Here is a 27,338-nt window from a genome sequence, read left to right as displayed (position 1 = left end):
GACTGTTTCTGATATTACTTTCTCTACATTTTACAAGGATAACTGTTCTGGTTTTATTGTTTCATTGGAAATTATCAAGGCGCTGCTTTTCAGAAAATGGAGATGAGAGAGTATCGATCAAGGATCCCATATACCGAGGCGCCATCGCAGGAAGAAAAAAAAGATAAAACGTACCAGAACGTATAAAAAGGGAAATATGTACATCAAACAAATGGACAATTTGTTCGTTTTCATCTCATCCATCGTCATCTCTTGGCACGCATTTTCAGTGGCACCAAATACAACGAATCCCCAATCCGCCCGTTCCTGTCGATTTTCTCCGACAAAAACAAGCATCCTTGATCAAATGATTGTGTATTAAGACAACCTTGGAATTAAAAAATCGCAGAGTTCGTGAAACGAAACAAGTGGGGTTGCGTCATTCAGATGGAGAATCCATCCGATAAGCTCACACCGTTAAAGCAAAGAAAAAAATCAATTTAAATGGCAGCAGCAGGGCTACTGGTAGTCTCAACCTTAACATCAGGAATGACACCGCCCGTCCCGGACAGATCTGTGGCACGGGTGTTGGGGTTCTTGGTGTAGTAGTTGGCAATAGCAGACTTGATAGCATCCTCGGCAAGCATGGAGCAGTGCACTAAAGTATATATATTAGCATTTGAAACGACCAAATTCATCAACCATCACAGGAGGAAAGACATACGCTTGACAGGAGGGAGGCACAACTCCTTCGCCACATCGGTGTTCTTAACCCTTCCAGCTTCGTCGAGGGTCATACCGCGCACCAGCTCAGTCAGATAACTGGACGAGGCGATAGCACTACCACAGCCGAAAGTCTTGAAGACAACGTCATCGATACGGCCAGAGTCCTTGTTGACGCGGATCTGCAACTTCATGACATCGCCACAGGCGGGGGCACCGACGAGACCGGTACCGACATCCTGGTCGCCCTTCTTCATGGAGCCGACATTTCGGGGGTTGTTGTAGTGGTCAAGGACCTTCTCGTGGTATCCTCTGCGCTGTTGAGCTGGGGCGGGAGCAGCACGGCGAATGGCGGGTTGAGCGGATTGCAGGCCAGTGAGGGGAGAGAGGGCACTGCGAGTGGCGACGGAGCCGACGCGGGGAGCAACGGTGACTAGGCGCTTGAACATTGTGGATTATTATGATATGTTTTGATGGAGGTATTTGTTTTCACGGGTGATGAGTTGAAGGCGAAAAAAGATGGATCTGATAGGGAGAAAGTGATGAATTCATAAATAATCTGATCGGGCCTTAGCTAAGCACGCTAGTCCTAATGGGGTACTTTCTTTGGCCGGATCCGCCGGTCGTCGGAGATGACAAAGATGACGTTCGGCTTTTATCTCTCGATTCCTCCGTCTTCGATTGTGAGATTTAAATAATGCGAACGAACCAGGTGGGAAAAGTTGGGGAATTATCTCTCTGTGCCAGTGAGAATGCGTGCTAGTGATATCAGTTCCTAGGAGTGGCGAGCTTTCTGCACCACTCAAGTTCTCCGCGGTGGACTCGCCCGGTCAACGTCTTGTTTTCCGCCTCTCTCTGAGCCAATTGTTGGGCGATGATATCAAATAGTGGAGAGAAGTGATAGACGTAAATTCAACCCTGGCGATCAATTATCAATTTGATGTTTGTACGTTCTTCAACCATTCGAATACAATATACGTTTATCGAGCTATTACTTCATTCTTATTCCCGCGGAGTTACAATCGGAGACAAAGTCGGAGTATAGTTTCACCCCTCGGCTTATTCTAATCGTTCCAATCGGGATATGCATACCTAAATGAGAAAAGAAGTACCAGGCTAACCGTATCTATCCTTCTCGGCACTGCTCACCGATTAGCCAATCTGCTAGTATGATATATTATCAGTCCTCCATCTTCCATCCTACAGGTAAAACAGAACTACTTGGAAATTCCCAAAGACATCCACATACAGCACAAGCTCAATGACCAGTCGCTTTCATCAAACGACAGATGCCAAGTCCCAGACCCAATGCAAAACTAAACTTAGATATGCAACTACAAAGCCTCACGAACAGCAGACTTGAACTAAACCAGGAGACAGGTTAGCAAGGAGCAGAAAACAAAACCAGACAACCCTCTTCCTGCGTAACATACCGGAATAATCTGCGCTTTCTCCATATCCCACACACCAGAAGTGACATAGATATCCTTGTTAAGCAGCTCAAGCACCTGAGCCTCATTCTCCGCAACAGCAAGCATCATGCTTCCCTTGAAGGAGGGGGTCTCGCCATCGGCAGGGTGAGCATTGAGCATTGCGCCTGGACAAGAGACAATCCATGTCAGTACATATATGCTTGCAAGCCTTCCATGGCACGATCTAGACCAAAAACAAAACAGAAATAAAGTGAGTCACATACCGCCGGCAACAATAGCACCAGACGCAACGTTCGGCTTAATACCCTCGAGGTGGTTACTGAAGACTGCATTAGCAAGACTCATCCCAGAGGCATGTCCCAGGCTGGACTCCAGATGCCGGGGAAAGACTCACGGGCGAACCTCAAGACGCTTTGCCTGCGCGCCGGGCTTATCGGGCAGGATGCAGAGGAACTCTCTCTTAGCAGGTGCAGAAGACATATTGCGGGATTGGAAGTTTAGGATTGATTTTCTGAGTATTGTTGGGAATGTTTTAATCAAGGCTGAGGGGCAGGAGGAGAATAAGTGTGATGGCGGGATGCGGAGCGGTATCCGCGCGTGGGGGAAAGCGGGGGCTTTGCTTTGAAGGGCGCGGGTGACACGAAGTGACATGGTGAAGGGAATGGAATGTATTGGATTGTCGATTGGTGGTTTCGGTTTCTGTACGAAGTATGCAATTACAATGTACGTACTTTGTATACCGGATTGTCCCTGGGGGGATATTTCCTATTTGAGCCGCTTTTATGGCACGGACGTGAGGGGTCACGTGCAGAATGATATTTTGTCCAATTTTTGTTACATTTGGAGATGAAGAGAGGTTGATGCCTTGTTTTCAGAGGAGATTGAGGTTTTAAAAGAGGAATAGCTTCATTTCTTAACTAACGAAAGACCAAAAACACAGTCCAAAAGTGATGTTACACGGAAAAGAAAGTATAAGCAAGGAGATAACTGTGGCCTGCCCTCTCACTTGCTAGTTCTTTTCTAGCGAGACCTGCAAAGCCGGAATCTCAACATTGACAGCCTGGCCACTCTGATCCAGAGAAAAAATGAACTCATCCAGACCACGGCCTCCATATTGGAGCTTATCAAGGTCTAACCACGACACACAAGTCGGAGTTCCATTATCTGCCAACTCAGTGATATCCTGAAAGACAGCTCTAAAAGCCTGCCTGGATCCAGAGCCAGACTCTTCAACCAGCTGTGTAGGATACAATCGAATACTCAGATCCGCCGGCTTCGCAACACCCACGATCTCAGCGAGCGTTGCACGGAAGTCAGTGCCATTACTGACAAACTCCTGGATATACAAACCAGGCAAGCTATCGTATTCAACAGCAATAGACGAATTGATATTAGATACCTTGTATTTTCCACCGAAATTCTCGGCAGCCTGCTCAATAGCCGTTTTCATCAACGCTTTAAGCACGACATCACCGATGATATCCGCGTGCGCGTTGAGATCTGCCGAGGCCTCGGTATCGGCCGCGAGAATGGCAAAGCCGACGCCAAAGTCAGGGACCAGGCCGAGATATGAGCTGTAGAGGCCCTCATCGTTGCCTTCGTTGCTGAGAACGGTGTAGATGTCCACCATGGATGCGTTCGGATATGATTCGGCGGCGCTATATATAACCCATGGGGATCCGATCGAGTTGGCTGGATTGGAGGTGTGGGAGATTGGTTTGAACCAGCGGTTTGTTTGGGGTTTGCTGAGGAGGGTTGAGTTTAGGATTGCTTGGCCGGCTGTTGCGAGGTCTTTGATGCTGGAGAAAAGGGATTTTGATCTAGGGGGTGTATTATTAGATTGGTGGCTGGGATTTGTGGAGAGGATGGACTTACGCTTTGTCTGCTTCGTTGTGTGCTAACCAACCACTGGCTTCTTTGCTCACGGGAATAATTCCTGTGGTGGGTTTGTTTGGTGCAAATATTGAGGTTTCGGTCATGCCTAGGACGTCAAAGATGCCATGTTGAAGGACTTTGTTGAATGGTTTTCCTGTGCGCTTTTCGACTATGTAACCTAGAAGCTGAAATGCCATGTTGGAATAGCTGGGGGTTCCCCCAGCTGGAACCACCGGGGTTTTGTTGGCCAAGTGTCGAATGAAATCTACGGAGAGATTAGTACACAGAGAGAGATAGTGGACTTGGGTTTCATACCGCTGCTATCACACTTGGAACCATTACCACAGCAAGGGATATTGATAGCCTGGCGTAGAGGCAGTCCCACCTCAGTAGAGCTTGTTTGTAAAGTTACATCCTTTGAGCAATCTGTTTATCGTGAATTAGTCCTGATCACCAACCATATTCCTGTTCAGTGCCCTACTCACAGTCCCTTGCAATTCCAGACATATGACTCGCAAGTTGACCAACAGTAACGTCATCCCACTTTACATGTCCAATAACACCTTGTTCCCTTGTACTATCACCCAACTCAGGGAGGTATTTAGTAACAGGATCATCAAAAATCTGGTCTCCGTTTCCCGTAAGAAGAAGACTCCACACAGTGAAGACCTCAGTAAGACCACCAATGCGATAAATACTGTCTTTATCTGCGGCATGAGATCCTACCGAAGACTGGTTCAATGTAGGGGCTGTGTGATGATATTGCCAGAAGAAGGGCTCGTCTTCGGCATTACCGGTGTCGGACGAGAACAAAGCGATGCTAAAGGTAGTGTTCGCCGAGACATCCCCATGAACGCCAGTATTTGTTGTGACCAGTGTGTCAAACTTCTGTTTGAGCTCTTGCAGGGCACCTGTAATGGTTTTGTCATTTGTGTCGAGGGAGAATGGAGGGAATGCTGGGCCGAGGAGTGGACATGGGGTGAAAGAGAAGACCGAGGAGAAGAGCAAGAAGAATGTCGAAGCTTGAGAGATTGAGATCATTTTCAGATAATTTCAATTGATTTAGATTCAGAATATTGCTTCCTCAATATCTATTTTGTATCCAACATCGGGTCGGTGATGCTGAAGATCTTGGCGGTTTGCGGTTTGTATACATCGGCTCGGCGATACGAATATTGGATCATCATCCCAATTTAGAAACTCCAAGCCCTAAGACTACTAACTATCTAGTCAATTATCTCGTATTGGGGCTTTTCTCACGTCATTTCCCGTATGTGTTTCATAGCTTCAATTTTGACAATCTTCTTAGGTTTTAGCTAGGATAGAACACGAAAAGGTGAACAATTTTGACAAAAGAAGATATATGATGAGGTAGATAGCCTTATAGAACGAAACATTGAATCCACAATCATGTCCAGTCACCTGTAATCTGCTCAAAAGAGGATGCAAAGAAAAAATCCTGTGGGATTTGGAAGTCCTCCGCCGAAGCTAAAAATGAATTCCCAAAAGGGATATCGAGATGCTCCGCCTCCGCAACCCCCATAAATCCATCAAAGTGTGTCGGCTCAGGACATACCGTATGCTGAAAGTCCTCAAAGCTCTCACCGCTGTGAGAGTTATCTTTCTGTCCACCATCTCCCGCGAGCCAGTTCTCGATTTGAACTACACGCCTCCCAAAGTCGAAGAAAGCATCTCGAGCGCCGTTCTTATCTACATCCGACGTCGACAACGCCCCAAGCCTCAATCTCAATTTTGATAGAGTCTCTCGGAAGGCAGCAGTTTGGTCTGGTTTCGAGGCTGCCACGGTGTGTCGATAGGTAACAAGCAAGGCGAGTGCTATCTGCACCCATTGCGTATTGTTGAATCCGACTTCCTCGTTGGGTGGAAGTCGGATGTATAGATTGAGGATCGAACTGGCTGAGATAAGTGCCGAAAGCGACATTTCTTTTCTCCACGTGCCAGACTCAAAGGGTGATTCAGACTCTTGGTTGGTGATGTTGAGAGCTAGTTGGAATAGGCTGAGTCCTGTCGCGTGGTATTGTATAGCGAGAAGAACTTCATTTAGAGTTACAAGTTAATTTAAACACTCCTTTCAAAAGTGAACCTAGTGTTCTGTTGAGACTTACAGTTTTCGTTGATACTGAAGGGTAGTTGACGGTGGAACACCTCCAGCTCTGACTTTAAATTGGTAATGTAGAGTTCTGACCCCGATCCAGGCGTTTCCAAGTCAAGTCCATGCTTTGCAGATAGATTGTCGACCTTTTCTGCAATAAATTGGAGTTGTATCACATAGCTGATGTATTTATCGTGAGGATACTCGTTGGATTCGCTGAGAGTCTTGCAACACTCTTCCTGGTACGGGACACGTAGAATAGTAGATCTCTTTTGCACAAGCATCGCAATCCTAAAGCGAAATGACTATCAGCCAATACTCATCAATCCCGGATGGCATACAAACTCACGATGACGACAAATAGTAACAACCCAAGACCGCCCTCTGCTCGTTGCTCCCCCAAGAAGGCCGATTAAACGTCTGATTCTGTAGATTATATTGAAGCCCAAAGCGCAGCTCTGTCTTCCACGTCTGTGTCTGCGGTGGACGGTCCAACCGCAAATCTATCATGAGGCTTATAGCCAGTTGGAGGAAGGGAGTGTAACTGTGTGGCCGTGAGTGATAATGTAACCTGCCATGTATTGTCAGATGCAATCAACGATATCAAAGTATTCATAGACCGGGATTTACCATGCAAGGTAGACCAGCAGCCCTTGCAGCAACTCAAAGGAGACTTCCCCACCGATGATCATGCGTGATGCGACGACTTTCTTGACTTCGGCCCCCAGCACCCGTTGCAGTGGCATATTCTCGTACGAAGCTGCCGCGAGTATTGCTAGACATAGGAATGGCTTCTCCTGACGGAGCTGCTTGATAGATACATCAGGGGGAACGACCACAAATGGGAAGTGTGGAATCATTTTAGTCTTGAATGCGGTTAGATACCTTTCGGCAGTCTTCATGTCAAGCAAGTCTCGGCTGATGATGTCTTCGGGCGCAGCATCGCCGTCAACTAATGATGTGCTGCCCGTGCTCGTGTTGGTTTCATGCCCTTCTGGGCCACCCCGATCGGCCTTGAGTTCATTGATTTTTGACTCAAGGGCCGCAATCTTACTGAGTCATACGTTAGATAATAAACAATATTATTATGACAGAAAGTCTTCTTACCGGTCCTTGTGGAAACCCTTAAATCGACGGCCAGTCTGGCGATATAGACATTCTTTTCCCAAGCGGAGACACCTGTGTAGTTTAGATAAGCCCCAGTTTTCTTCAACGGAAATCTCAGACTGTTCTGATTCCTACCGATTACACGCGGTCTCGGCATCTCGGACACATCGCACCTTGGAATCCGCGCAGCCCTGACACGTTTTAGATATGGGAGGCATTGTGCTACTTCATCCGATGAAGCGAAACTGGGTTCGACTACAGTGGTGATCTTGAAGATCCCATGCTCTAAACAAAGCACGGGCCTAGAGATGCATCTCCGTGGAGGTGAGAAAAAAAAAACGTAGGTTGATTGGAGGCACCTTCAAGCAAAGTGGGTTAGTGATTCTATTTCTTCTTTTGAGGTTGTCTCCTGCTGGAGATGGGCATGTATCTGTGGGGGTTGAGAATGATTACGTTACCTCTTAGCTTCACCTAAACACTTTAATGTTGGTTGCACCTCATATTTTGGCCCCTTTTCTTTTTTTTTTTCAGCTGACCGTTTTGTTTTTTTTTTTTTTTTTTTTTTTTTTTGGCAAGGATTATCCAAAACCTCAATCTATCTGTGCAAGAGCTGGAATAAGAAAGGTACCCGAAGATGGGCCCAATATATCTCCAAGAAAGTACATATAGACAGGATAATGTCTGATATATCTGACAAGTCTTGGCTTTCCCCTTCTGTTTTAGTGCTCACCCCATGCCGCTTTTTGCTCACTGAGTAGAACTGAGCACGCCCTGGGTAACACCTGATTGTTATGTAAGCCGGATGCCACGCTCAAGTGGCCGTGACCTGAGCGCTCTGATTCCCTCACTGAGCACGACTTGAGCAAGACGCGGGAGCAGCTAATAAAATGTACCACGCTCCCTCATCCAAATGTAGTTGGTCATTACAGTAGAACTCTTGACCGTTGTCCCCTCAACGAAAGGCTGGCGTTATCAATTTGGTGGTCGATCCCGGTTGTTTCGCCTCTAGCTGGAGGCCAACCGACAATCGGATCATATTTGTTGGTTTTACCATTCTGCGGCTATGCCACTATTCAACTCGCCGAGTCTCTCGCATCAACGATACCGTCTTAATATGGTTGCGGAAAATATCCAATCCCCAATTTTTGGTTCTATAATATCTAGGATTATCTCAAAAAACCCCCAACTGGGTAGTTTATATACTATAAATATAAATATAGAGAATCTCGTGATATATATAATATATATATTTTAGAGCCATATTTATAGGTATTAATATTATAGGTGGTGTATCCTTTTCGAAACTAGATTCTAGGATAAGTATAACTAACTAGGTTTAATTATAGTTAACTAAAGTAGCTTTGTATGGTTGATGGGCGTCTCCTAAACTAGCAGGAGAGTCCAGCGTACACCATGAACTAGACGCTGGAAGGCCATTCCACGTTCCAGCCTCTGCCCTATGTTCCTCGTCAATACCCAGAAAATGAGCTGAATCTGATGATCAAATCACTCATCCATTTATTATCTTCCGAGTTTAACTTTGTCAGCAAGTCTTTATTTGTGATGCTCCGCACATACTTCAGAAAGAGGAGACACGCCAATTAAGTATATGAGCCCAAGCACCAAACCCAACCCTCTACACATCCTACAACACTTCTAGAATCCACCATTATAGGCCAATACCCACCTTAGCTTCGCCAGTTCCAACCTGAAACCTCTTCACATCCCAAACCAATCCGACCACCTCCCACCAATAGATCCACCACTTCGTCGGATCAAAATCGCACCACTGCGGCCCGTTCCGATAATCCCGGGGAAAAGCATGATGATAATTATGATAGCCTTCCCCCAATGTCAACACAGCCAGCAATGCATGGTTCCGCGAGGTATTTCGCGCCGAGTACGGCTGGTGCCCCGCCCAATGCGCCAACGAGTTGATGCAGTAAGAAACATGCCAGACGATCACTACGCGCAGACACCCCGCATACAGGAACCCGCCTGCCCAGTCATCCCACAACCACCCGGCCACACACGCCGGAAAGACGAACGCCATCAAGCCCGCCAGGGGATAGTAGGCCCGCCGCTGCCAGACGACGACCGCGTCGCGGTCCAGATCCGACAGATCAACTCCTTCGCTGCCCTTGCCGAATCGACTCGAGTCATAGGTCAGGATCCAGCCTATGTGCGAATAGAAAAGGCCGCGTCGGCTGTTGTAGGGATCGCGATCCGTATCGGTGAACCGGTGGTGAGCGCGGTGGTCGGCTGCCCACATCCGGATGGGGAGCTGAAGGGCTCCAGCACCGACGACTGCAAAGAAAATGCGTAGCGCGAGGCATGCTTTGTACGACTGGTGACTCCAGAGACGGTGATAGCCTGATTCACCGGGTCAGATTCGGAGATGGAAGGGGGACTTCCAACATGACGTACCGGCAGTGATACTGAGCCCGGTCACAAAGGCATATATCAACGTCCACACGCGAGTTTTCCCCTGGAAGGCTATAGCGGGCGCATGGTATAATACGAACAGGGGAAGACCGACGTTGGCGGCGAAGTACCGAAGGTGTACTCGCTTCCACCACAGTTTGTGAGAAGAGTCCATCATGTGTCGAAATCAGGAGAGTTCTATGATAGTGAAGCTCGTCGACATTCCTTTGTCCCTATCTTGCTTCTGGCCTGAATCCACCCATATGTGCCACCAGATCGACTAGGAACTTTTCATGCAAGGGCGAACCTTCTCCTGGATGCGATCCATTCCTGCATAATCTGCCACTAACCTATAGCGAGGTCTTACTCCAAGCTTCTCAAATTCTTTATGGACACCGATGTCCATCTCCCAAAGCATCTCCCTTCAGCCATCAGCAGCATCACAAAGCACCAGACTCACACATCATGGATATCCCCACGCGTTGGACATCAATCGTGCAAAGACACCCGACCCCTCTGATCGAAATCGCCGGCATGCTAGGAACCCAATTGGTAACCTTCTGGCTCCCAGCAGGGCTATTTACAGTTTGCGACCTCCTCGCCTGGCCCTCCCTCCAACGATACAAGATCCAGCCGGCGAACAAGCAGCCCAGCCGGGTGAGCATTATCCGCGATGCATTTTTCGGGTCCCTCCTGAACCAACTACTGAGCACAACGCTCCACGCCCTCCAGCTGCTTTTGGTCCATGTCGTCCTACACCGACCAGATCTCGGATACCGCGTCGCACCAACCCTGCCGTCCCAGCCCGAGTTCATTACTGAATTCGCCCTGTGCATGCTGGCACGGGAGATCATCTACTACTACTGCCACCGGCTCCTGCACCATCCGCTCTTTTACGCGCGCTTTCACCGACAGCACCACCGGTTCCGCGCCCCCGTGGCTCTGGCAACTCTATACGCCCATCCTGTTGAGCACATCCTCACAAACATGCTGCCGATTGCGTGGCCCGCGCGGCTCCTGGATGTCCATATCGTCACCCTGTGGGCGTTTGTGGGCGCCGTCGGTCTCAAGGCTGCCCTGGCGCACAGTGGCTACCGGCTGTGGGAGACCCCCGACGGGTGGAAGCCTGAGGTCCATGATCTGCACCATGAGTTGATGACGGTCAATTACGGCTTGATCGGGCTTCTTGATCGGGTACATGGGACTAGGGCTACTGAGAAGCCGAAGCGGGGCTGAAGGGGGAGCTATGACAGTATTGTTCCTACTAGTTCTATGAATAACACAACAAAGCATTAGATGATGGTTCGAGACTTGTGTCCGAATGAAGATCGTGGAAGCTCAGCAAAACTCTGGGACTGGTCATACTGTAAGGAGAGTGGTAGCGTGGAAGCTCCAGCTTATAACGCAAGCGACCGATGCACGATCGGAATGAGATGTAGCTACCGAAGAAACCCGCAGATCTCATGGTCCACAGCCACATATCTCCTTGATAGGGTGGGTTGTCATGTCGATCAAGAGTGGACTAATCGCTCGGTACACATCGGCAAGGGACTCAACAAAAGTGAGAAAACTATGTATTAGCCAATGAGATATGTCACTTATGCAAGGGAGAATGCGCAAGGTGGGGAGACACATACTGTACAGTCGACCATGTCTCTAGTCCAACATGCGCCTACTGGCTCGCAGTTATAAAAATATGATTGATTTGGTAGCCAACCCGACGCGTCAATGTATCTAGTGAAACGCGCATTTGTCCCGCCTTGCCACCAGATTCGAGCCCACCCATCCCCACTGAATAAGAGGATCCTACCTACACATTAAAGTTATAGGGATGAAGCTCACAGCCCCGGTGCCATTGGGCTTAGTGTTGACCTGGCTCTGCGCATGCACCAACGTGGTTAGGGCCAAGGATGCCCCGACGGTGATTGCCGGCATGAATAATCTTCGCCAAAGTGTCGACAGCGCTCACACCATGTTTGACGCCTACGATGGCGGATGGTTGAAATCCTTGGAGCTGGGACGCGCCGTCTGGGACGTCTACTCGTCCACCAAATCAGCTAGGGGGCAGTGGGATTCGGCTCCGCCTTTCGAGGACCATGAGGTGGCCGATATCTTGGTGACCTATCATGCTGTGAGACGCTCTATTGCGGATGTCATGGCTCTTGCTGGTAGCAAGGTATGTATCGCTCTAGTGCAGTTGCGTTTGTGGATCCCATCGCTAACATCCACTATTATCAACGCACACAGGGGTCGGTCTATGACAAGAGCGGTATTCGGCTCATGGTCGTTGCCATCATGCAGCTGTTTGAGAACGAACGGAGTGAGTTTCAACAAGCTGCGCGAGCGAAGATCCCTGAATCGTTCCATGATGATATTGCGGGTCCGGTGGCCAATCTTAAGACGGAATTCCAGAGTGCGATGAAAGCGCTCGTATAAGAAGGTTTTGGGCCAGCAGAAATAACATGTCATATTGCGCCGAATCTAGTTAGTGCTTTATAGTGAAGAACTCAATCACCTTGTCCTGGACGACAGAAGTACTGTGCGATCTTTGCTAGAAAATATTCACCTAATTTCCTTCACCCACCCTGACTCACTGCAATATGCCTTCGGAGACTCTATGTCATGATTCTCATGCCCCGGGGCATTCTGGTCCTGAAGCCCTAGCCATCGTAGGAATGGCCATGCGTCTTCCTGGTGGTATCAACACCGTCGAGGATTTCTGGGACTTTCTCATCAACAAGAAAGACGGCCACTGCACTGTACCTGGGTCACGATACAATGTCGAAGCCTTCTATCACCCCGCAAGGGCAGGCTCGGTGCGGACTCAGAGCGGCTACTTTCTTCAGGAGGATCCAGCGTACTTCGATAATCAATTCTTCTCGTTGACACCGTACGAAGCATCGCGATTGGATCCTCAGCAACGGCTGCTGCTCGAGGTTGTTTATGAATGCATGGACACCGGTGGACAGGTAGGCTGGCGGGGCCAGGGCAGGAATATCGGCTGCTTTGTGGGCGTGTTTGGGGAGGACTGGTATGATTTGCAGTCTAAGGACACGCAAAGGATTGACCGGTATCATGTTCTGGGAACGGGCAACTTTGCGCTTTCCAACCGGATCTCGTATGAGTTTGACTTCACAGGGCCGAGGTATGGTTCTTCCCTTTTTACCTCCCTTTTGTATTCGACCACCCTCGCGATTGACACATACGGGTTACAGTATGACCTTGGCAACAGGATGTTCGGCGTCTATGGTCGGGCTGCATGAGGCATGCCAGGCCGTGCTCGCTGGAGACTGCGAGTCCGCCGTTGTGGCTGGGACTAATCTCATTCTCACTCCAACAATGACCACTACCATGTCGGACAACCTTGTCCTGTCGCCCACCGGAGTTTGTCGCACATTCGACGCGGGTGCGGATGGTTACGGCCGAGGTGAGGGGGTCAACGCAATCTACATCAAACACCTCGCAGACGCTGTGCGTGATGGAGACCCTGTTCGCGCAATCATTCGGGCCACCGCAACAAATTGCGACGGGAGAACTCCAGGGATTACTACACCTGGATCCGCTACACAGATGCAGCTTATTCGAAAGGCGTACCAGCGCGCGCAGATTCAAAATATTACCAATACAGGGTTTTTCGAATGCCATGGCACGGGCACAGTGGCAGGAGACACTGCGGAGACATCTGTAGTAGCGGAGTTGTTTCGCGACACTGGCGTACTCATCGGATCGGTCAGATTACGTTTCAAAAACCAAATTGCTCGAAGCCCTATTTAACTCTTGAGGCTAGGTGAAACCAAACGTGGGGCATTCGGAGGGAGCATCAGGAATCACCAGCATTATCAAGACCGTTCTTGCACTTGAAAAACGAACCGTCCCACCAAATATCTTTTTCGAGTCGCCAAATCCCGGGAGTCTGTATTAAATATGCCCAGAGCCACTCATGTCATGCTAATAACGCCAACAGTTCCCTTTAAGGACTGCAAGTTAAAGGTACCTATTGAAGCAATGCCATGGCCAGAGCATAAAGAACTCCGAGCAAGTGTGAATTGTTTCGGTATCGGAGGTTCCAATGCCCATGTATGTCTTTTTCCTCGACCTGCTGCATTCACTGGAACTTAGGATAACACTAAATGCAGGCAATTCTGGAACCGGGCATTGAGAATGGAACTCCACTTAACCAACTATCGTCTAACCTCGTTAAGAAGCTGCTTATTGTCTCTGCGGGCAGTGCGGAAGCTCTCTCGAAAAGAGTGGATGACCTGGTGAAGTTCATGCAGAGTGAGAGAAAGACTTTGAATGACGTCGCCTATACTCTGGGCTCAAGAAGAGAACGTCTAAAATACCGGAGCTTTGCGGTCGCCTCTTCAAATGTCGACGCGAATTTCCAGGAGCTAGCTGTTGAAGCCTCGGGGTCTCCAGAGGTCACGCTGGTTTTCACGGGGCAAGGTGCGCAGTGGGCCGGCATGGCTCGCGAGTTGCTGGAAAACTGCGAGGATTTCAAAAATGACATTCAGCTCATGGACAAACTTTTGCAATCCGCAGACCCTGCTCCGTCCTGGTCCATAGCAGGTACATACACCGACCCTCGATGAACTGGATGACCAAAATTAACGGCATCGCAGAAGCGTTGTTGGCGCCCGAGGCTCAATCGCAGATCAATGATCCCCAGCTCTCCCAGCCAGTATGCGTAGCAATCCAGATCGCTTTGGCAAACCTTCTGAGGAAATGGGGCATCGTATTCTCTGCCGTGGTGGGACATTCCAGCGGAGAGATTGCGGCAGCCTACGCCGCCAGAGCTATCTCGCTTCGCAGTGCCATCTTGATTGCGTATCATCGTGGTCGATTGACTCAGCACGTGGCTGATGGATCTATGGCAGCAGTCGGTCTCTCAAGGGTTGAGGTAAAGCCTTGGTTAGTGGAGGGCGCCGTGATTGCTTGCGAGAACAGCCCCTCAAGCACAACCATTGCGGGAGAGACCCTCGCGGTGTCTCATACTATAGACGTGATTCGTGATGCATACCCGGATGCTTTTTGCCGCATGCTGAGGGTTAACAAAGCATACCATTCTCGTGGGTGTTTCTTAATTATACCTTGTAATGGGAATATACTGACATTCTGAGAAGCGAAGATGCAGTCAATGGGTGCAGATTATACCACAGTAATCGCACCCGAGATCGAAATTTCCAACTGCATGATAACCATGTATTCAACTGTGACCGGAGAGAAGATCACTGATCCAGCTGGGCTGGATAGTACTTACTGGAGCCGTAATCTAACCTCGACCGTCGAGTTCAACAAGGCAGTCAGGGGTATGCTCCAGTCGAAACCGGATCGAGACCGTGTTTTCATCGAAGTTGGACCCCATAGTGTGCTTCAAGGGCCATTACGCCAAATCTTTGAGTCGGTGAAGACGAAGGGGCACAACTGGTACATCCCAACCTTGATGCGGAGCCAAAGCGCAGAAGATTCGGTTCTCCGAACAGCCGGAATGGCTTTTATCCGAGGAGTTGATGTCGACCTATTCATGATCAACGGCTCTGGTAGGGTGGTTGACTGTCTTCCGCGGTACCCCTGGCAACACGCCGAACGGCACTGGAGCGAGAGTCGTATCAGCGAAAATTGGCGACACCGAAAGTTTCCGCATCATGAGCTTCTCGGATCCAGAGTGCTGGAGACAAGCCCTCTCCAGCCCTCGTGGAGGAACATGCTTCAGATTCACAACTGCATCTGGCTGGGACATCACAAGCTTTTCAAGGATACGGTGTTTCCCTGCGCTGGGTATGTGGCTATGGTCGGAGAAGCCATACGACAGCATTGCCGATGTGAAGGCTATGAGATTCGGAACCTTATTTTGAAGAAACCACTCTTCCTCCAGGAAACGAGAACCACTGAGATCCTCACATCGCTAAGACCTGAACGACTCAGCGATATCGCGGACTCAGAGTGGTTTGAGTTTTTAGTTATTGCCTTGGATGGCTCCGAATGGAGCACATACTGTCAGGGCCAGATACGTGCAACCAATCACGCAAAGCTGCCTCAGATAAGCAAGCAGCCACGCTGGACACGGACAGTTGAGTCAAGAGATTGGTATCAGTTCATGGCCCGGTCAGGGCTGAATTACGGGAGGAGCTTCCAGCGAATCAGTGACATCACCGTCGACCCAGTAGATTATCGTGCGAATGCAACCGTGGTCGAAGACAGTAGCAATACTGGAGACGCTTACCTGGTGCATCCGACTGTGATTGACCAGGGTCTTCAACTTTTAACCGTCGCTATGGCCAATGGAATCCAGAGACGTGCTACCTCACTAGCCATTCCGGCCTCAATCGATCGGATCTCTGTTACCAGGGCCGAAGGAAACATCTGGTGTCAAGCGGATAAATGCAGTAACGTGTCCTCGACCACCCTCTCTGGAAATATCAGCATGTTAAGCAAGGTAGGACCTGCGCTAGTTATGACCGGGGCGAACTTTTTCTCTCTCGCAAATGATGAGGTAGATGAAGAAAGCACTATCCCTCTCTTGTCCCAGATAGACTGGGCACCATGCTTGGACCTGATCTCCCCGACAAACTGGCTTCCTTTCAATGCCGAAGAGAGGGGCGTGTCACTAGTTGCGGAAATCACTTGCTTCTACATCCTCGAAGCAGCGGTGCAGATCGCAGATGTGATTCCTGCGACTGAACATCTAAAAACATACCGATCCTGGTTGAAGAAAGTTCATGAGCAGGTCTCAAATGGGACGGCTCAAACTTTCCTTGAAATTCCATGGCAGGAAATGGACAAGGGTGAGCAATTTGCGCGAGCCGCCGAGATCCGCGAGCAGCTCACAACTCTCGAACGAGGCGTGGAGAAGGTGGAAGAGGTCTTAAGACTAGTCTCTGAGAATTTCAGCGGAATCATAGAGGGAAGGATTTCTCCTCTGGAAGTCTTGACCATAGATCACCTGCGCAATTTGTATGACTTCGGCAGCTCGCTCTCGGACTGGAAGCCCTTTTTGTCGCAGGTCGGTCACTGGAACCCTCGGGTTAGAATTCTCGAGATCGGTGCAGGCACAGGGGCCACTTGTGCACAGGTTATCGATTCAATGCGGTCAAAGGATGGAAATAGAACGTTCGCCAGTTACACTTTCACTGATATATCGCCGGCCTTCCTTTCGGCTGCAGCGGACCGGTTCAGCCAACACGAGAGTATCACTTTCCACCTTCTCGATATCACTAAAGACCCTCTCCAGCAGGGATTTATGTCGGCCTCGTATGACCTGGTTATTGCCTCCAATGTAAGCGGTGATATTATTTTCTCACATGACCTAGATTTCCTGTCGTAGCATGATACATGTTCATTAAAACTAACTTATATGGCAGGTCATTCATTCCACACCATCTCTCTCAGATGCATTGGTAAATGTCCACAAGCTCTTGGCGCCGGGTGGATTTCTTCTGCTTCAAGAACTATGTCCTGGTGAGTATGACGTGTACCATGTCTTTCTTTTGTCAGTTAAAATCTCGGGAGAGCTAACACGGAGCCGCAGACATTCTGTATACCGATTTCATAATGGGAATTCTCCCCGACTGGTGGAATGGAAAAGAAGACGGACGAGCCGATTCTCCATATGTCAAGCCGGAACGATGGCACACTGAGCTCATTCAGGCTGGTTTCACTGGTGCGATGTGTGTCACACCAGATGGTGTGTATCCATTCCAGCAGAATGCCAATATTATATCTCGGCGCCCGGCCGACTACTTGCCCGCACAGCAGATAACACTCCTTTCGACCACCTCTCAAAGCAGCCTTCCATGGGATGAAAGCCTAGAGAGAATATTGACAAAGCAGGGCTACAGTGTGAATTGGGCAACCTTAGAGTCACTACCTGTAGACACAGGCTGCATCATCTCCCTTCTGGATCTGTCGGCACCTGCGCTGCATGACATGGATGAGGTGCGATTTGAGCAGATGAAACGGCTCTTTTCCCTAAGTTCAAAATTTCCCATTATCTATCTTACGCGAAGTGTGCAAATGGCCTGCGAGGACCCCCGGTTTGGTCTCGTCCTAGGGCTTTCTCGCACTCTGCGAAGGGAGATAGTGGGAAACATCGTCACTATCGAGCTTGATGCTTTGAATGATTCAACCTCTCAAGCGGTTGTGGACATATACCACCGAACAAGACAGGTGATTCCGCACGAAAGTCTACGAGACGATGAATATGTGGTTCGGTCTGGACAGGTTTATATCAGCCGAGTCAACTGGCGGTCCCTCCGACGACAAATGGAAGACAAGCCTGATCCGGATACACCACGCTGCCTGTCTGTTCGCCGATATGGACTTGTTGATAGTCTATTCTGGGAAGCCAGTCTGAGCGATGAGCGTCCGCTGGGGCCCACGGAGCTTGAGTTGGATGTGCATTGTGTTGGCCTGAATTTCCGGGTATGTGGCAGCACGATTGAAAAAAAGGCCGGGTCTTTTGCTAACCGTACATCGATCAGGACCTTATGATTGCACTTGGTGTTATGGGAGAGTCAAGTGAATCTGGGATCGAAGCCAGTGCTACCGTGCGAAGAGTCGGCGCCAAGGTCACCAGATTCAAAGCTGGAAACCAGGTGGTGGTCTGTAATAAAGGTCTCTTTCGGACACGGGCGCGTGTAGATGAGCATGACTGCATTGAGATCCCTTCAGGGCTGTCGTTGCAGGATGCTGCGACAATTCCAGCGGTGTACGCAACCGCCTTTTACTCATTGGTCACGATCGGGCAACTGCAGCCGCATCAGGTAAGTAGGGAGGAGAACTCACCAAATCTCTAAACTTGAACTGAATGCTAACATCTTGGAAAGACTGTTCTGATTCATTGTGCCACAGGAGGCGTGGGTCTAGCCGCCATTCAAATATGCCAGGAAATTGGCGCGACTGTATAGATGCCCGCTCACTCCCTGACAAGTGTTTCCTGTCGCTAACGATCAGTATAGATATATGCCACTGCGGGCTTACCGGAAAAGCGAAGCTATCTGCATGCAGAATATGGAATTCCTATGGAGAATATATTTACCTCTCGAGACGATTCATTTTATCAAGGTGTGATGAGCAGAACAGGTGGAGCCGGTGTTGATCTGGTCTTGAATTCGCTAGCCGGCAGCCTACTTCATGCGTCCTGGCAGTGCGTCGCCAAGTTTGGAAAAATGATTGAGCTGGGAAAGCGAGACTTTCTCGCCCATGGAAGTTTGAATATGGATCTTTTTAACGGCAACAGGTCATTTTTTGGAGTCGACATGTTGAGTATTATTGCAGAGCAGCCGGAACTATCGCAACGGTAAGCAGCTCCGCATAAGTGGGTAGTCACTTGTCTAATTCAGATATCTAGCTTGATGGTACAATTTGTCGACTGGTACAAGGGTAATAAGATTCGACCGATTCGACCAATCAAGGTTTTTGATGCGAGCGAGGTGATTGAGGCTTTCAAGTACATGCAGAGCGGAAGGCACATGGGCAAGATCGTGATTCAGATGCCTAATGGCGGGGAGCAATTATCCTCCGAGCCCACCCAAATCGCTGCGAACCTCAGCATTACCAAATCATATCTGTTGGTTGGTGGACTGGGTGGCATTGGACGCGCTGTGGCGAATTGGCTTGTCGAAAAAGGCGCTCGGCACCTGATCTTCCTCTCGAGGTCGGCAGGTCGTCTGCCAGATCATCGCCGTTTCGCTTGTGAACTAAAACGGCAGGGCTGTGAGGTCGTGATGGTTTCTGGGGATGTCTCTCGACCGGAGGATATCACAAAGGCTCTGTCAAGAGCTGCCGGGCGGGTAATTGGAGGCGTGATTCAAATGTCCATGGTGCTTCAAGTATGTTCCCTCTCTGCCCTTCCTAAAGGCCAAAGGCTTTTCGTTTCAAGACACCACAGCTGACACATCGATCTAGGATGAAAGCCTTGCCAAGATGACGCACAGTCAATGGCTGCAAGCCACTCAACCCAAGGTTGATGGCACGCACAATCTGCATCGGGCGTTAGAAGTGCACGAACCTGGCCTTGACTTCTTTGTTCTGTTTAGTTCCATGTCTGGAGTAGTTGGCACCGTGGGCCAATCAAATTATGCGGCAGCTAACTCTTTCCTTGATGCATTCGTAACGTATCGTCGCCAGCTAGGACGCGTCGCATCCGTTGTGAATCTCGGCATAGTGGAGGACATCGGGTGCGTGCATCATGATCAGCCCACGCTGAACCGTGTGAAGTCCACAGGAGCCCGTCTTATCCGTGAGGACGCCGTCATCGATGCACTTCATGCAGCCATTTTGCCCTGCAGGTCGCCACCAGATTCGGCAAAATTCACATCAAGTGTGATGATGATTGGCGTGAACTCAGTGAAGCCTCTCTCCGCGCCCGGTGTGACGCCTTTGTGGGGCCCTGATATCAGGTTCTCCATGTATGAGAATCTTCAGGGACAGACAAAGCGAGGGCCTCAGATGGACAAGACAGATCTGAAGGAATTCTTTACGATGATTGAGCAGAGTCCAGATCTGCTAGATGACCCGGCCACGGAGGTGCGCATTATGTCCGAGCTGTGCAAGCTGATCAACGCCCATATGTCTCGCGACGAGAGAGAGAACGACGACATGGCCAGTATTCCCATCGATTCATTGATGTCAATCGAAATTCGGAACTGGTTTCGTAGACAACTAGGAATGGAGATTAGCTTAACGGAGATCTCGAAAGCGGGAACTGTTGGGGGGCTGAGTCGGCTGTGTGTGGCTACCCTCAATGAGAGGTACGCCGTGTCCAGCAGAGATACGGAAACCCATAAGGAACAAAGTTGAAATGAGGAAGGTAGAATAGGTATACGGGGTCAAGGAGATGGATGATAGTAGTAAGGGGACACAGACATGCACATGACTCCCTGATTAGGACCAATCATTTACACATATTTTCTCTCGCTGTGTACCAAAATTTTCTCACATTCAACCCTCTTGCTCTTCTACCTTTTGTCATAAACCACTGCAAGTAGGTGAATGAATCATGTTTCAATTCTTGTCCAATTTTGCAAGGCCTTCATATATTCTTCGACTGTATCTCGCAAAGAGAAAGTCAGTCAAGTATGTGTCTCTTGCCCTCCAGGGACCAAAATCGCCCACTTTTGGCAGACATTGCTCTTGGGACAAGATGTAGGACGAGTTCAGCAAAACAGACCGCCGCGTAACAGTCTGCGCATCGCGCGGGAACCGAGGGACCAAAGCCCGAATCCCATCCCTCTCCATCTCCCGAATCACACGACAAATCAGTAGTGTTCGCATATCCGCCCCCAATGTCCACGATGTGTGCACATACCCCGTGACAAAGCCCGCATTAGGAATATCCTGTACCATAACAGCATTCCAGGCCAGTTTCCTACCCGGCTCGATCTGCGCATCGTCGAGAAAGATCCGAGTCCCGCCGGCGAACTGAAGCTTCGGCCCTGTCGCGGTCACAATGATGTCGCCGGAGAGATACTTTCCAGACTGGAGCATCAGACCATGGCAGTCAACGTAGGCTATGTGGCCAGTCTCTATTGATGCTCTTCCGCATTCCAGGGCTCGGAAGATTTTCCGTCCGAGGGAGATATTCGGTCGTTGTTCCCACGGGTTGTATGCGGGGGTGAAATGAGGCTTGACGGGGACATGGGCAGGGAGCTGCCACCGTGTCCAGGCGATGCATATCCACTTCATCAAGCCCGGAAACAGGCAGCAGAGCTGGTAGAAGAGCTTCATGATCATCATCCAGCCGATCCATTTGACTCGATAAGTCCAGCGATAACCCTCATTCTTAGAATGCTCTCTCTCCGGTAGGGTGAGAAGGTACCCTGGACTTCTCTGGACGAGAGTCACGGATGCAGCGGTGTCAGCGAGCTCTGGGAGCAATGCCATTGCTGTTGCTCCGCTACCGATCAGCAAGATGCGTTTGTCTGCATAGTTCAAGTACTCGGGCCAGAACTGAGGGTGGACAACAGGGCCAGCAAAATTGCCCAACCCTGCAATTAAGGCCGGCCGCGCCTCGTCATGGTTGAATATTCCCGTGCAGAAGATGACAAACCTAGCGCGAAATATCACCGTGCTAGTTTTTTGCCTCTGATAATGACGGCACACTAGTCTCCACAGACGCAACTTGGTGGACCAATGTGCTGTATGTAGTTTGTGATCAAACATAATATGATTTTCCAGCTGGAATGAGTCGGTAGCAGCTGTCAGATAACGTAGGATGGACTCTCGATCGGCATGTTTGGTCTTCTGGTTCCATGGGAACCAGGGATACGAGTAAGTATAGACATCGGAGTCAGCACGGAGCCCGGGGTATCTGAAGTTATTCCAGTTACCACCGATTCTGCTTTTGCTTTCTATCACAAGATAGCGACTGTGTTGCAGCTCAGATTGCACGCGGTAGGCTGCATTTATGCCAGCTAACCCGGCGCCAACTATTATGACATCCAGATCGGGTCTGCACCCACGCTGGTCCATGATATCTCAGAGAATGACATAAATATGCCTTTCATCAGGATACTAATATAGGAAAATGAGACTTTTCGAAAGGATTGACAGGGGCAAACCATCTAGATTTTCACCCCCTTGCTTCGTCCCGCATCAAAGAATGACATAAATGCCCTTGTCCCTGTGTTGGATTCTGTACAAGGTTCTACTTCTCCTGAAAGCCGCAATATGGAAGACTGCAATAATTCTCTCCCAAACGATCATTACTACCCGGTCATTATTATCGGAGCTGGGATATCCGGTATCGCTTCTGCGTGTCAACTGCAACGCAAATTTGGATGCAACCAGTTTATGATCTTCGAGAGTCAGGACGGAATCGGGGTACATTTCGCATCACTACCCTCACGCTTGTTCGCAAATCAAGCTGACATTTGATTCAGGGAACATGGTGGAATCATCGTTACCCTGGGGTGGCCACTGATTCGTAAGTCTGTGTGAGGGACATTTTGAATGGAAAGTGGCTGATCATCCAGACCTTCGCCACTTTATTCCTACTCTTTCGCTCCTCTGCCGAGCTTTGCAGGTCCCAGGGCGACTGGTAAGGAAATGTATCAATATCTACATACAGTTTGCACACAGCATGGGATCCTCAACAGAATCCAACTCAGCACCGATGTCACCGATCTCATCTGGGACGATAGTGAAAAACAATGGATTGCTAGCATTGTCACCGCCAAAAAGCGAACTCGTGTCCGTGCAAAGATCGTCATCAGCGCAGTGGGCAAATTTGGGAGTCCCGACATATCGATGCTGCAGTCTATTCTAGGCATAGACACTTTCCGCGGTCGTATAATGCATACTGCACAGTGGGATAGCTCTGTAACCTTGCGTGGGAAAGATATCACAGTTATAGGTGCCGGATGCAGTGCCGCGCAGCTTGTGCCGAAACTGCTCGCCTCGAGCGAGATCCAGCCAAGATCTGTCACGCAAATCATCCGATCCCCTCATTGGGTCACTCCAGATCCCTACTCGGGTGAATTACGTCGTTTCTGGAATCTATGCATGCCCGTAATTGTCAGTTGCAGGCTAGGCGCCTGGATGGCGCGCTCGGTGCTGTTCATCCTCTATGAGTTGTTTTATTTTCTTTTCTACCGGCCCTTTTCAAACAGAAGTCAGTTTCAAAAACGGTTTCAACGAAGGCTTACTAGCTATATTGATCGGAAGGTTCCGGAAGAATATAAAAGCATGCTCACGCCAAGATACACAGTTGGATGTAAGAGGGTGATTCTTGACCCTGGTTGGTATGACACGCTCAAAGACCCGAGGTTTAGTCTTCACGTTTCACGGTTGAAACGGTTCGAGGAGAATTGTTTAGTCCTCGGTACGGGCAAAAAAGAAACCAAAGTTTTCACTGATGTTTTGTTGCTCGCCACGGGGTATAGCCCAACCTCAAACTTCCTCTCGTCCATCAGCATGACGGGTCGAGATGGAATCGATCTCCAGAAGATATGGAATGCGCGGGGAGGACCTCAAGCATATCTGGGGCTTGCAATGGACCAGTTTCCCAACCTCTTTTTTATATCTGGTCCAAATTCATCGGTTAGCCACGGGAGTGTCATGGCCGGCATCGAAAACTCCGTCTGCTACATCATGCAGCTCCTTGGCCCTGTACTAGAAGGTCAAGTTGCGTCCTTGGAGGTCAAGAAGGACGCATGTTGCACCTGGACACAGAAAGTCCAGCTAGCGTCGAAAGACTCTATCTGGGTAAAGGGGGGTTGCAGTAATTGGTACATTGATGGACGAGGATGGAACTCGATGATTTACCCGTACGTACCAATCCATTGTTGTATACAAAGGTCTCAATTCTGACTGTGCCACAGATTCTCACAAATCTATCAATACTTTACCTGCATATCCCCGGAATGGGATGACTGGGCAATTACTTACACACAGGCTGGCTTTACCCACACCCAACAACGAAAGCGGAGATTTCGCCTCTGGCTCAAGTTCATAATGCTTCCGTTGTTTCTCCTAATTGTCTTCACACGTTTGACCTGCTAAGTTCTGTTGGACGAGCTGTATGGCTCACATAGAGCTTGAATTAGACCTATCAACACATGTGAATCGAGCCGGCGAGAAAATTCGCAGCATCGGTGAACTGAGCATTCCCCCCAAATGGATGCAATAGATAATGCCATGTGTCTGGAATATCTATGTTCCCTTAATGTTCTATACTTTTGTTTTATCTTCACTTGTTTGTCTGTATGAATGAGAAAATCCTTGCCGAATGAAATGTAGATATAGAGCACTTCCTTGCGATCGGTACTCTGCTTACCCATAGCAGCGAGGCAATGGCCACCGCCGGAATCAACTTGGACACCCTAGTACTGGAATTTGCAGGATGCGTGCGTAGATTTTTCGGCTCAGTTAAAAGAAGAGTCGAAGAAATATTTTATGGCGTCAAGAGGGCCACAATAACAACTTTATCTCAAACCATATGGAGACCACAACGATCCAATCACCTATGGTATGATTATCGAATTGGGCCGATACGTGGGTTGAGATCGAGGATCTCAGCTGCGCTAGAAAACCCGAACTGGCCTATGTTGTTTTCTGCGGTGATCAAAGCGCTTATCATGGTCCTGGTTGGCATCGAGACACTAGCGGTGGCCTTGGTATCATCTGCCTATTCGGGTGGCATTTTTGAAATCCTGGTGAACCTCCAAGTCAGCGAGGAAGTCGGCCTTCTTGGGTATTTCGCTCTACGTCATTGGATTCGCTATCGGCCCTTTGTTCTGGGCTCCCTTGAGTGAGATATATGGAAGTTGGTATATCATGATCGCAAGTGCCGTGGGCCTAACAGCCTCACTGCTGGAAGCGCTGGGTTGCAGAACATTTGGACACTGATTATTCTGTGGTTCTTCGCTGGGTGTCTCGGTTCTGCGCTTTTCGCAGTGTCTGGTGGTATTATCGCCGACGCATTTCCTGCCATCAGTCGTGGCCTTGCTAGTGGGTTGTACTGCGCTGGTCTGTTCCTCAGGCCGACCTTGGGTCCCATTATTGGTAGCTTCTTATCGAAAAATGCCGGTTGGTGATGGGTCGAGGGACTTATTACGGCATTTTCTGGACTGTTCGCGATTATCACGACCCTTACTTTGCCCGAGACCTATACTCCCGTATTGTTGAGCAAGCGTGCCGCATGCCTCTCCTCAATGACCGGCCGGGTTTATCGCAGCAAAATCTAGATTGACAAGAGAAAGATGCACTTAGGAGCAGTGTTCAAAACTGCCCTGTCTCGACCCTGGGTGCTACTATGCCATGAGCCCATTGTACTCTTTTTGTCAATCTATCTCTCCATTATTTACGGCATGTGAGTATCATTCCTGTTCCATATTTACCCTAAGCTCAGTCAGAAACAAACCTTATTATATCATAGTCTTTACCTGCTTTTCGCAGCTATTCCCATCATCTATCAAACAGAGCGTGGCTGGAGTGAAGGGAAGAGCGGTCTCGCTTTCTTGGGCATCCTGGTCGGCATCCTATTGTTTTTGGTTCAAGTAGAATCTTCCTTATATACTCCGGGGACGAAGCTAGACACGATCCCCTTTTATACCTGACATTTTGAGCTCGAGCCACCTTAAGAAATTGTAGACTTTAAAATTATCACCCCGTAATGCATGACTATTTCCACGCAAATCACTAATGGGGTAGGGTAGTCAGAAAACGAGGGTAGCCCAAACATAACCGACGGACTAGCCATCACGGAATAAATGGCCCTGTGGGGTCCGTCTATTTTGAGTATGGTCTATTTTGTGCTGGCCAAATCAGAGGGTGCTCACTTGAGGCTTAGTAATGAATCACCTAGTACGCCCAAGCACTCACTGAGCACTCACACTGAGCCGACATTGAGCACGACAGAGCAATCACTGGGCGATCACTGAGTGATCACTGAGCCTGAGCCCGTACTGACGTCTACTCAGTGATCCTGAGCATGAGCGCCCTCATAAAGCGGCGGCAGCCTAGATAGGAAAGGCCCCACCCGGCAGACTTTATCCTGTCTATATACAACATAGGAACATACGTATGTTCACCCCTCCTATACGAATGCTTCGCTGACTTCATGTCTGACGTCCAAAGAAACAGCAATTTCTACCAAATAGCCGAGAATACCCGTTCAGAGTGTGACTGGTCAACCCGTCAAGGCGCATTCCGTTACCTGAGCCACATAAAGCTTTTCTACAGTGTCAACAATCGTATATGGTCTTTATCATGATCAAGGTTGATCCTAACGATCTATCAAGCCACCCAACTTAGAGGTCCCTAATATCAGGTTCTTAGTATCAACCTTCAATACCTAAACTCTAAATCGCTGGAGAATGGGAAACGACGGGACCTCACCAAACGGATTCAAGGTCATCATTGAATGAAATCTGGCTAAAGATGCCATCGACCTATAAAACACGGCTGCCTAGCCAACATCAATATCATTCCTGGGAATGGTAACCTAACAAGTATTTTAGACTGGGAATCGCGCAGTAATATTGGCCTAAGGCAAGATGAAGAGTGGAAAGATCTACTCAGCAATTCTTGGTTAGATTTCTTTGCATTGTGCAAGTATCCCGAGTTGAATGAGAGGACTTGAATTTCTGATAGAGACATGAGGTTCAACTGCCCTAACAGCCGTGGTCTTTGCTAGGAGACTTTCCATTAGCCTACTTTGATGGGATACGTCTTGTACTATTTGCAGGGAATGAAATCGTGTAATTGATTATATACATGAAACTCAGCAGATAGCGCAGAGCAGCGCGAGTATCTGCCTTGCCTCATCTGCAAGAAATCTAGACTCATCACACAGCATCTGGATTTCAACTGAGTTGGTTTGATATCCCACCTCTCACCTCAAAAAAAAAAAAAAAACCAAAGTCAAGGACGCCAGCTCAGCATATGACAAAACGAAAAAAAAAAAGATGAAAATAGAAAGGACAATTTGGAGGTGACCTGCATAGCAGTATCAGAATCAAACTTGGAAACAAGTGACACATGACAGTAGACGGTCCGGTTCTCCCTAATGTAGGTTTTGCGCAAGAACTGGTGATCGAGATTGAGTCAGTCGAGTGTACATGCCCGGTTATACACACACCCCCATAGCTCGGGATATGTGTCCCATGAGACACAAATTCGGTATATCAAGGAAAGAGGCCTGGAGAAGGAACTTTATAGACCTGCGAACCCGCCAAACAACA

At 49.0% G+C, this 27,338-nt stretch overlaps 12 protein-coding genes across 12 annotated transcripts; 6 read left to right on the top strand and 6 right to left on the bottom strand.

Moving 5' to 3' along the window:
* Positions 1-479: 479 nt before the first annotated feature.
* On the bottom strand, positions 480-1,151 carry N7537_004903 (iron-sulfur cluster assembly scaffold protein; the record flags this gene model as incomplete). Its single annotated transcript, XM_056895960.1, has 2 exons — positions 480-637; positions 704-1,151. The coding sequence occupies 2 exons, from the start codon at positions 1,149-1,151 to the stop codon at positions 480-482; spliced, it is 606 nt and encodes a 201-aa protein (XP_056755708.1).
* Positions 1,152-2,036: 885 nt separating this feature from the next.
* On the bottom strand, positions 2,037-2,615 carry N7537_004902 (uncharacterized protein; the record flags this gene model as incomplete). Its single annotated transcript, XM_056895959.1, has 4 exons — positions 2,037-2,066; positions 2,136-2,299; positions 2,399-2,454; positions 2,530-2,615. 4 exons carry the CDS (start codon positions 2,613-2,615, stop codon positions 2,037-2,039), a joined length of 336 nt encoding a protein of 111 aa, XP_056755707.1.
* A 529-nt stretch (positions 2,616-3,144) lies between these two features.
* On the bottom strand, positions 3,145-5,051 carry N7537_004901 (serine hydrolase domain-containing protein; the record flags this gene model as incomplete). Its single annotated transcript, XM_056895958.1, has 4 exons — positions 3,145-3,955; positions 4,011-4,275; positions 4,326-4,436; positions 4,496-5,051. 4 exons carry the CDS (start codon positions 5,049-5,051, stop codon positions 3,145-3,147), a joined length of 1,743 nt encoding a protein of 580 aa, XP_056755706.1.
* Positions 5,052-5,418: 367 nt separating this feature from the next.
* Positions 5,419-7,448, bottom strand: N7537_004900 (Zn(II)2Cys6 transcription factor; the record flags this gene model as incomplete). The annotated part of the gene is made up of 6 exons (XM_056895957.1): positions 5,419-6,065; positions 6,137-6,414; positions 6,473-6,694; positions 6,754-7,176; positions 7,231-7,302; positions 7,366-7,448. The coding sequence occupies 6 exons, from the start codon at positions 7,446-7,448 to the stop codon at positions 5,419-5,421; spliced, it is 1,725 nt and encodes a 574-aa protein (XP_056755705.1).
* Positions 7,449-8,899: 1,451 nt separating this feature from the next.
* N7537_004899 (acyl-CoA desaturase) lies at positions 8,900-9,829 on the bottom strand (the record flags this gene model as incomplete). The annotated part of the gene is made up of 2 exons (XM_056895956.1): positions 8,900-9,603; positions 9,658-9,829. The coding sequence occupies 2 exons, from the start codon at positions 9,827-9,829 to the stop codon at positions 8,900-8,902; spliced, it is 876 nt and encodes a 291-aa protein (XP_056755704.1).
* A 290-nt stretch (positions 9,830-10,119) lies between these two features.
* Positions 10,120-10,890, top strand: N7537_004898 (sterol desaturase family protein; the record flags this gene model as incomplete). Its single annotated transcript, XM_056895955.1, has 1 exon — positions 10,120-10,890. One exon carries the CDS (start codon positions 10,120-10,122, stop codon positions 10,888-10,890), a length of 771 nt encoding a protein of 256 aa, XP_056755703.1.
* Positions 10,891-11,485: 595 nt separating this feature from the next.
* N7537_004897 (cell wall mannoprotein 1 family protein) lies at positions 11,486-12,090 on the top strand (the record flags this gene model as incomplete). Its single annotated transcript, XM_056895954.1, has 2 exons — positions 11,486-11,830; positions 11,902-12,090. 2 exons carry the CDS (start codon positions 11,486-11,488, stop codon positions 12,088-12,090), a joined length of 534 nt encoding a protein of 177 aa, XP_056755702.1.
* A 164-nt stretch (positions 12,091-12,254) lies between these two features.
* On the top strand, positions 12,255-20,454 carry N7537_004896 (type I polyketide synthase; the record flags this gene model as incomplete). Its single annotated transcript, XM_056895953.1, has 14 exons — positions 12,255-12,799; positions 12,870-13,383; positions 13,442-13,565; positions 13,619-13,731; positions 13,791-14,223; positions 14,277-14,723; positions 14,778-16,930; positions 17,016-17,112; positions 17,183-18,075; positions 18,135-18,416; positions 18,480-18,554; positions 18,612-18,952; positions 19,004-19,484; positions 19,561-20,454. The coding sequence occupies 14 exons, from the start codon at positions 12,255-12,257 to the stop codon at positions 20,452-20,454; spliced, it is 7,392 nt and encodes a 2,463-aa protein (XP_056755701.1).
* Positions 20,455-20,658: 204 nt separating this feature from the next.
* Positions 20,659-22,125, bottom strand: N7537_004895 (flavin-containing monooxygenase; the record flags this gene model as incomplete). The annotated part of the gene is made up of 1 exon (XM_056895952.1): positions 20,659-22,125. One exon carries the CDS (start codon positions 22,123-22,125, stop codon positions 20,659-20,661), a length of 1,467 nt encoding a protein of 488 aa, XP_056755700.1.
* Positions 22,126-22,323: 198 nt separating this feature from the next.
* N7537_004894 (flavin-containing monooxygenase) lies at positions 22,324-23,964 on the top strand (the record flags this gene model as incomplete). The annotated part of the gene is made up of 3 exons (XM_056895951.1): positions 22,324-22,476; positions 22,536-22,579; positions 22,629-23,964. The coding sequence occupies 3 exons, from the start codon at positions 22,324-22,326 to the stop codon at positions 23,962-23,964; spliced, it is 1,533 nt and encodes a 510-aa protein (XP_056755699.1).
* Positions 23,965-24,698: 734 nt separating this feature from the next.
* N7537_004893 (uncharacterized protein) lies at positions 24,699-25,190 on the top strand (the record flags this gene model as incomplete). The annotated part of the gene is made up of 2 exons (XM_056895950.1): positions 24,699-24,904; positions 24,959-25,190. 2 exons carry the CDS (start codon positions 24,699-24,701, stop codon positions 25,188-25,190), a joined length of 438 nt encoding a protein of 145 aa, XP_056755698.1.
* Positions 25,191-25,355: 165 nt separating this feature from the next.
* N7537_004892 (uncharacterized protein) lies at positions 25,356-25,712 on the top strand (the record flags this gene model as incomplete). The annotated part of the gene is made up of 2 exons (XM_056895949.1): positions 25,356-25,465; positions 25,532-25,712. The coding sequence occupies 2 exons, from the start codon at positions 25,356-25,358 to the stop codon at positions 25,710-25,712; spliced, it is 291 nt and encodes a 96-aa protein (XP_056755697.1).
* Positions 25,713-27,338: the final 1,626 nt, after the last annotated feature.

Source organism: Penicillium hordei (genome assembly GCF_028827395.1).
Source record: "Penicillium hordei strain IBT 12815 chromosome Unknown utg000002l_segment0_segment0, whole genome shotgun sequence".
Classification (NCBI taxonomy): domain Eukaryota; kingdom Fungi; phylum Ascomycota; class Eurotiomycetes; order Eurotiales; family Aspergillaceae; genus Penicillium; species Penicillium hordei.
Note: the sequence above shows the minus strand (reverse complement) of the source record. Positions and strands in the feature narration are given on the sequence as shown.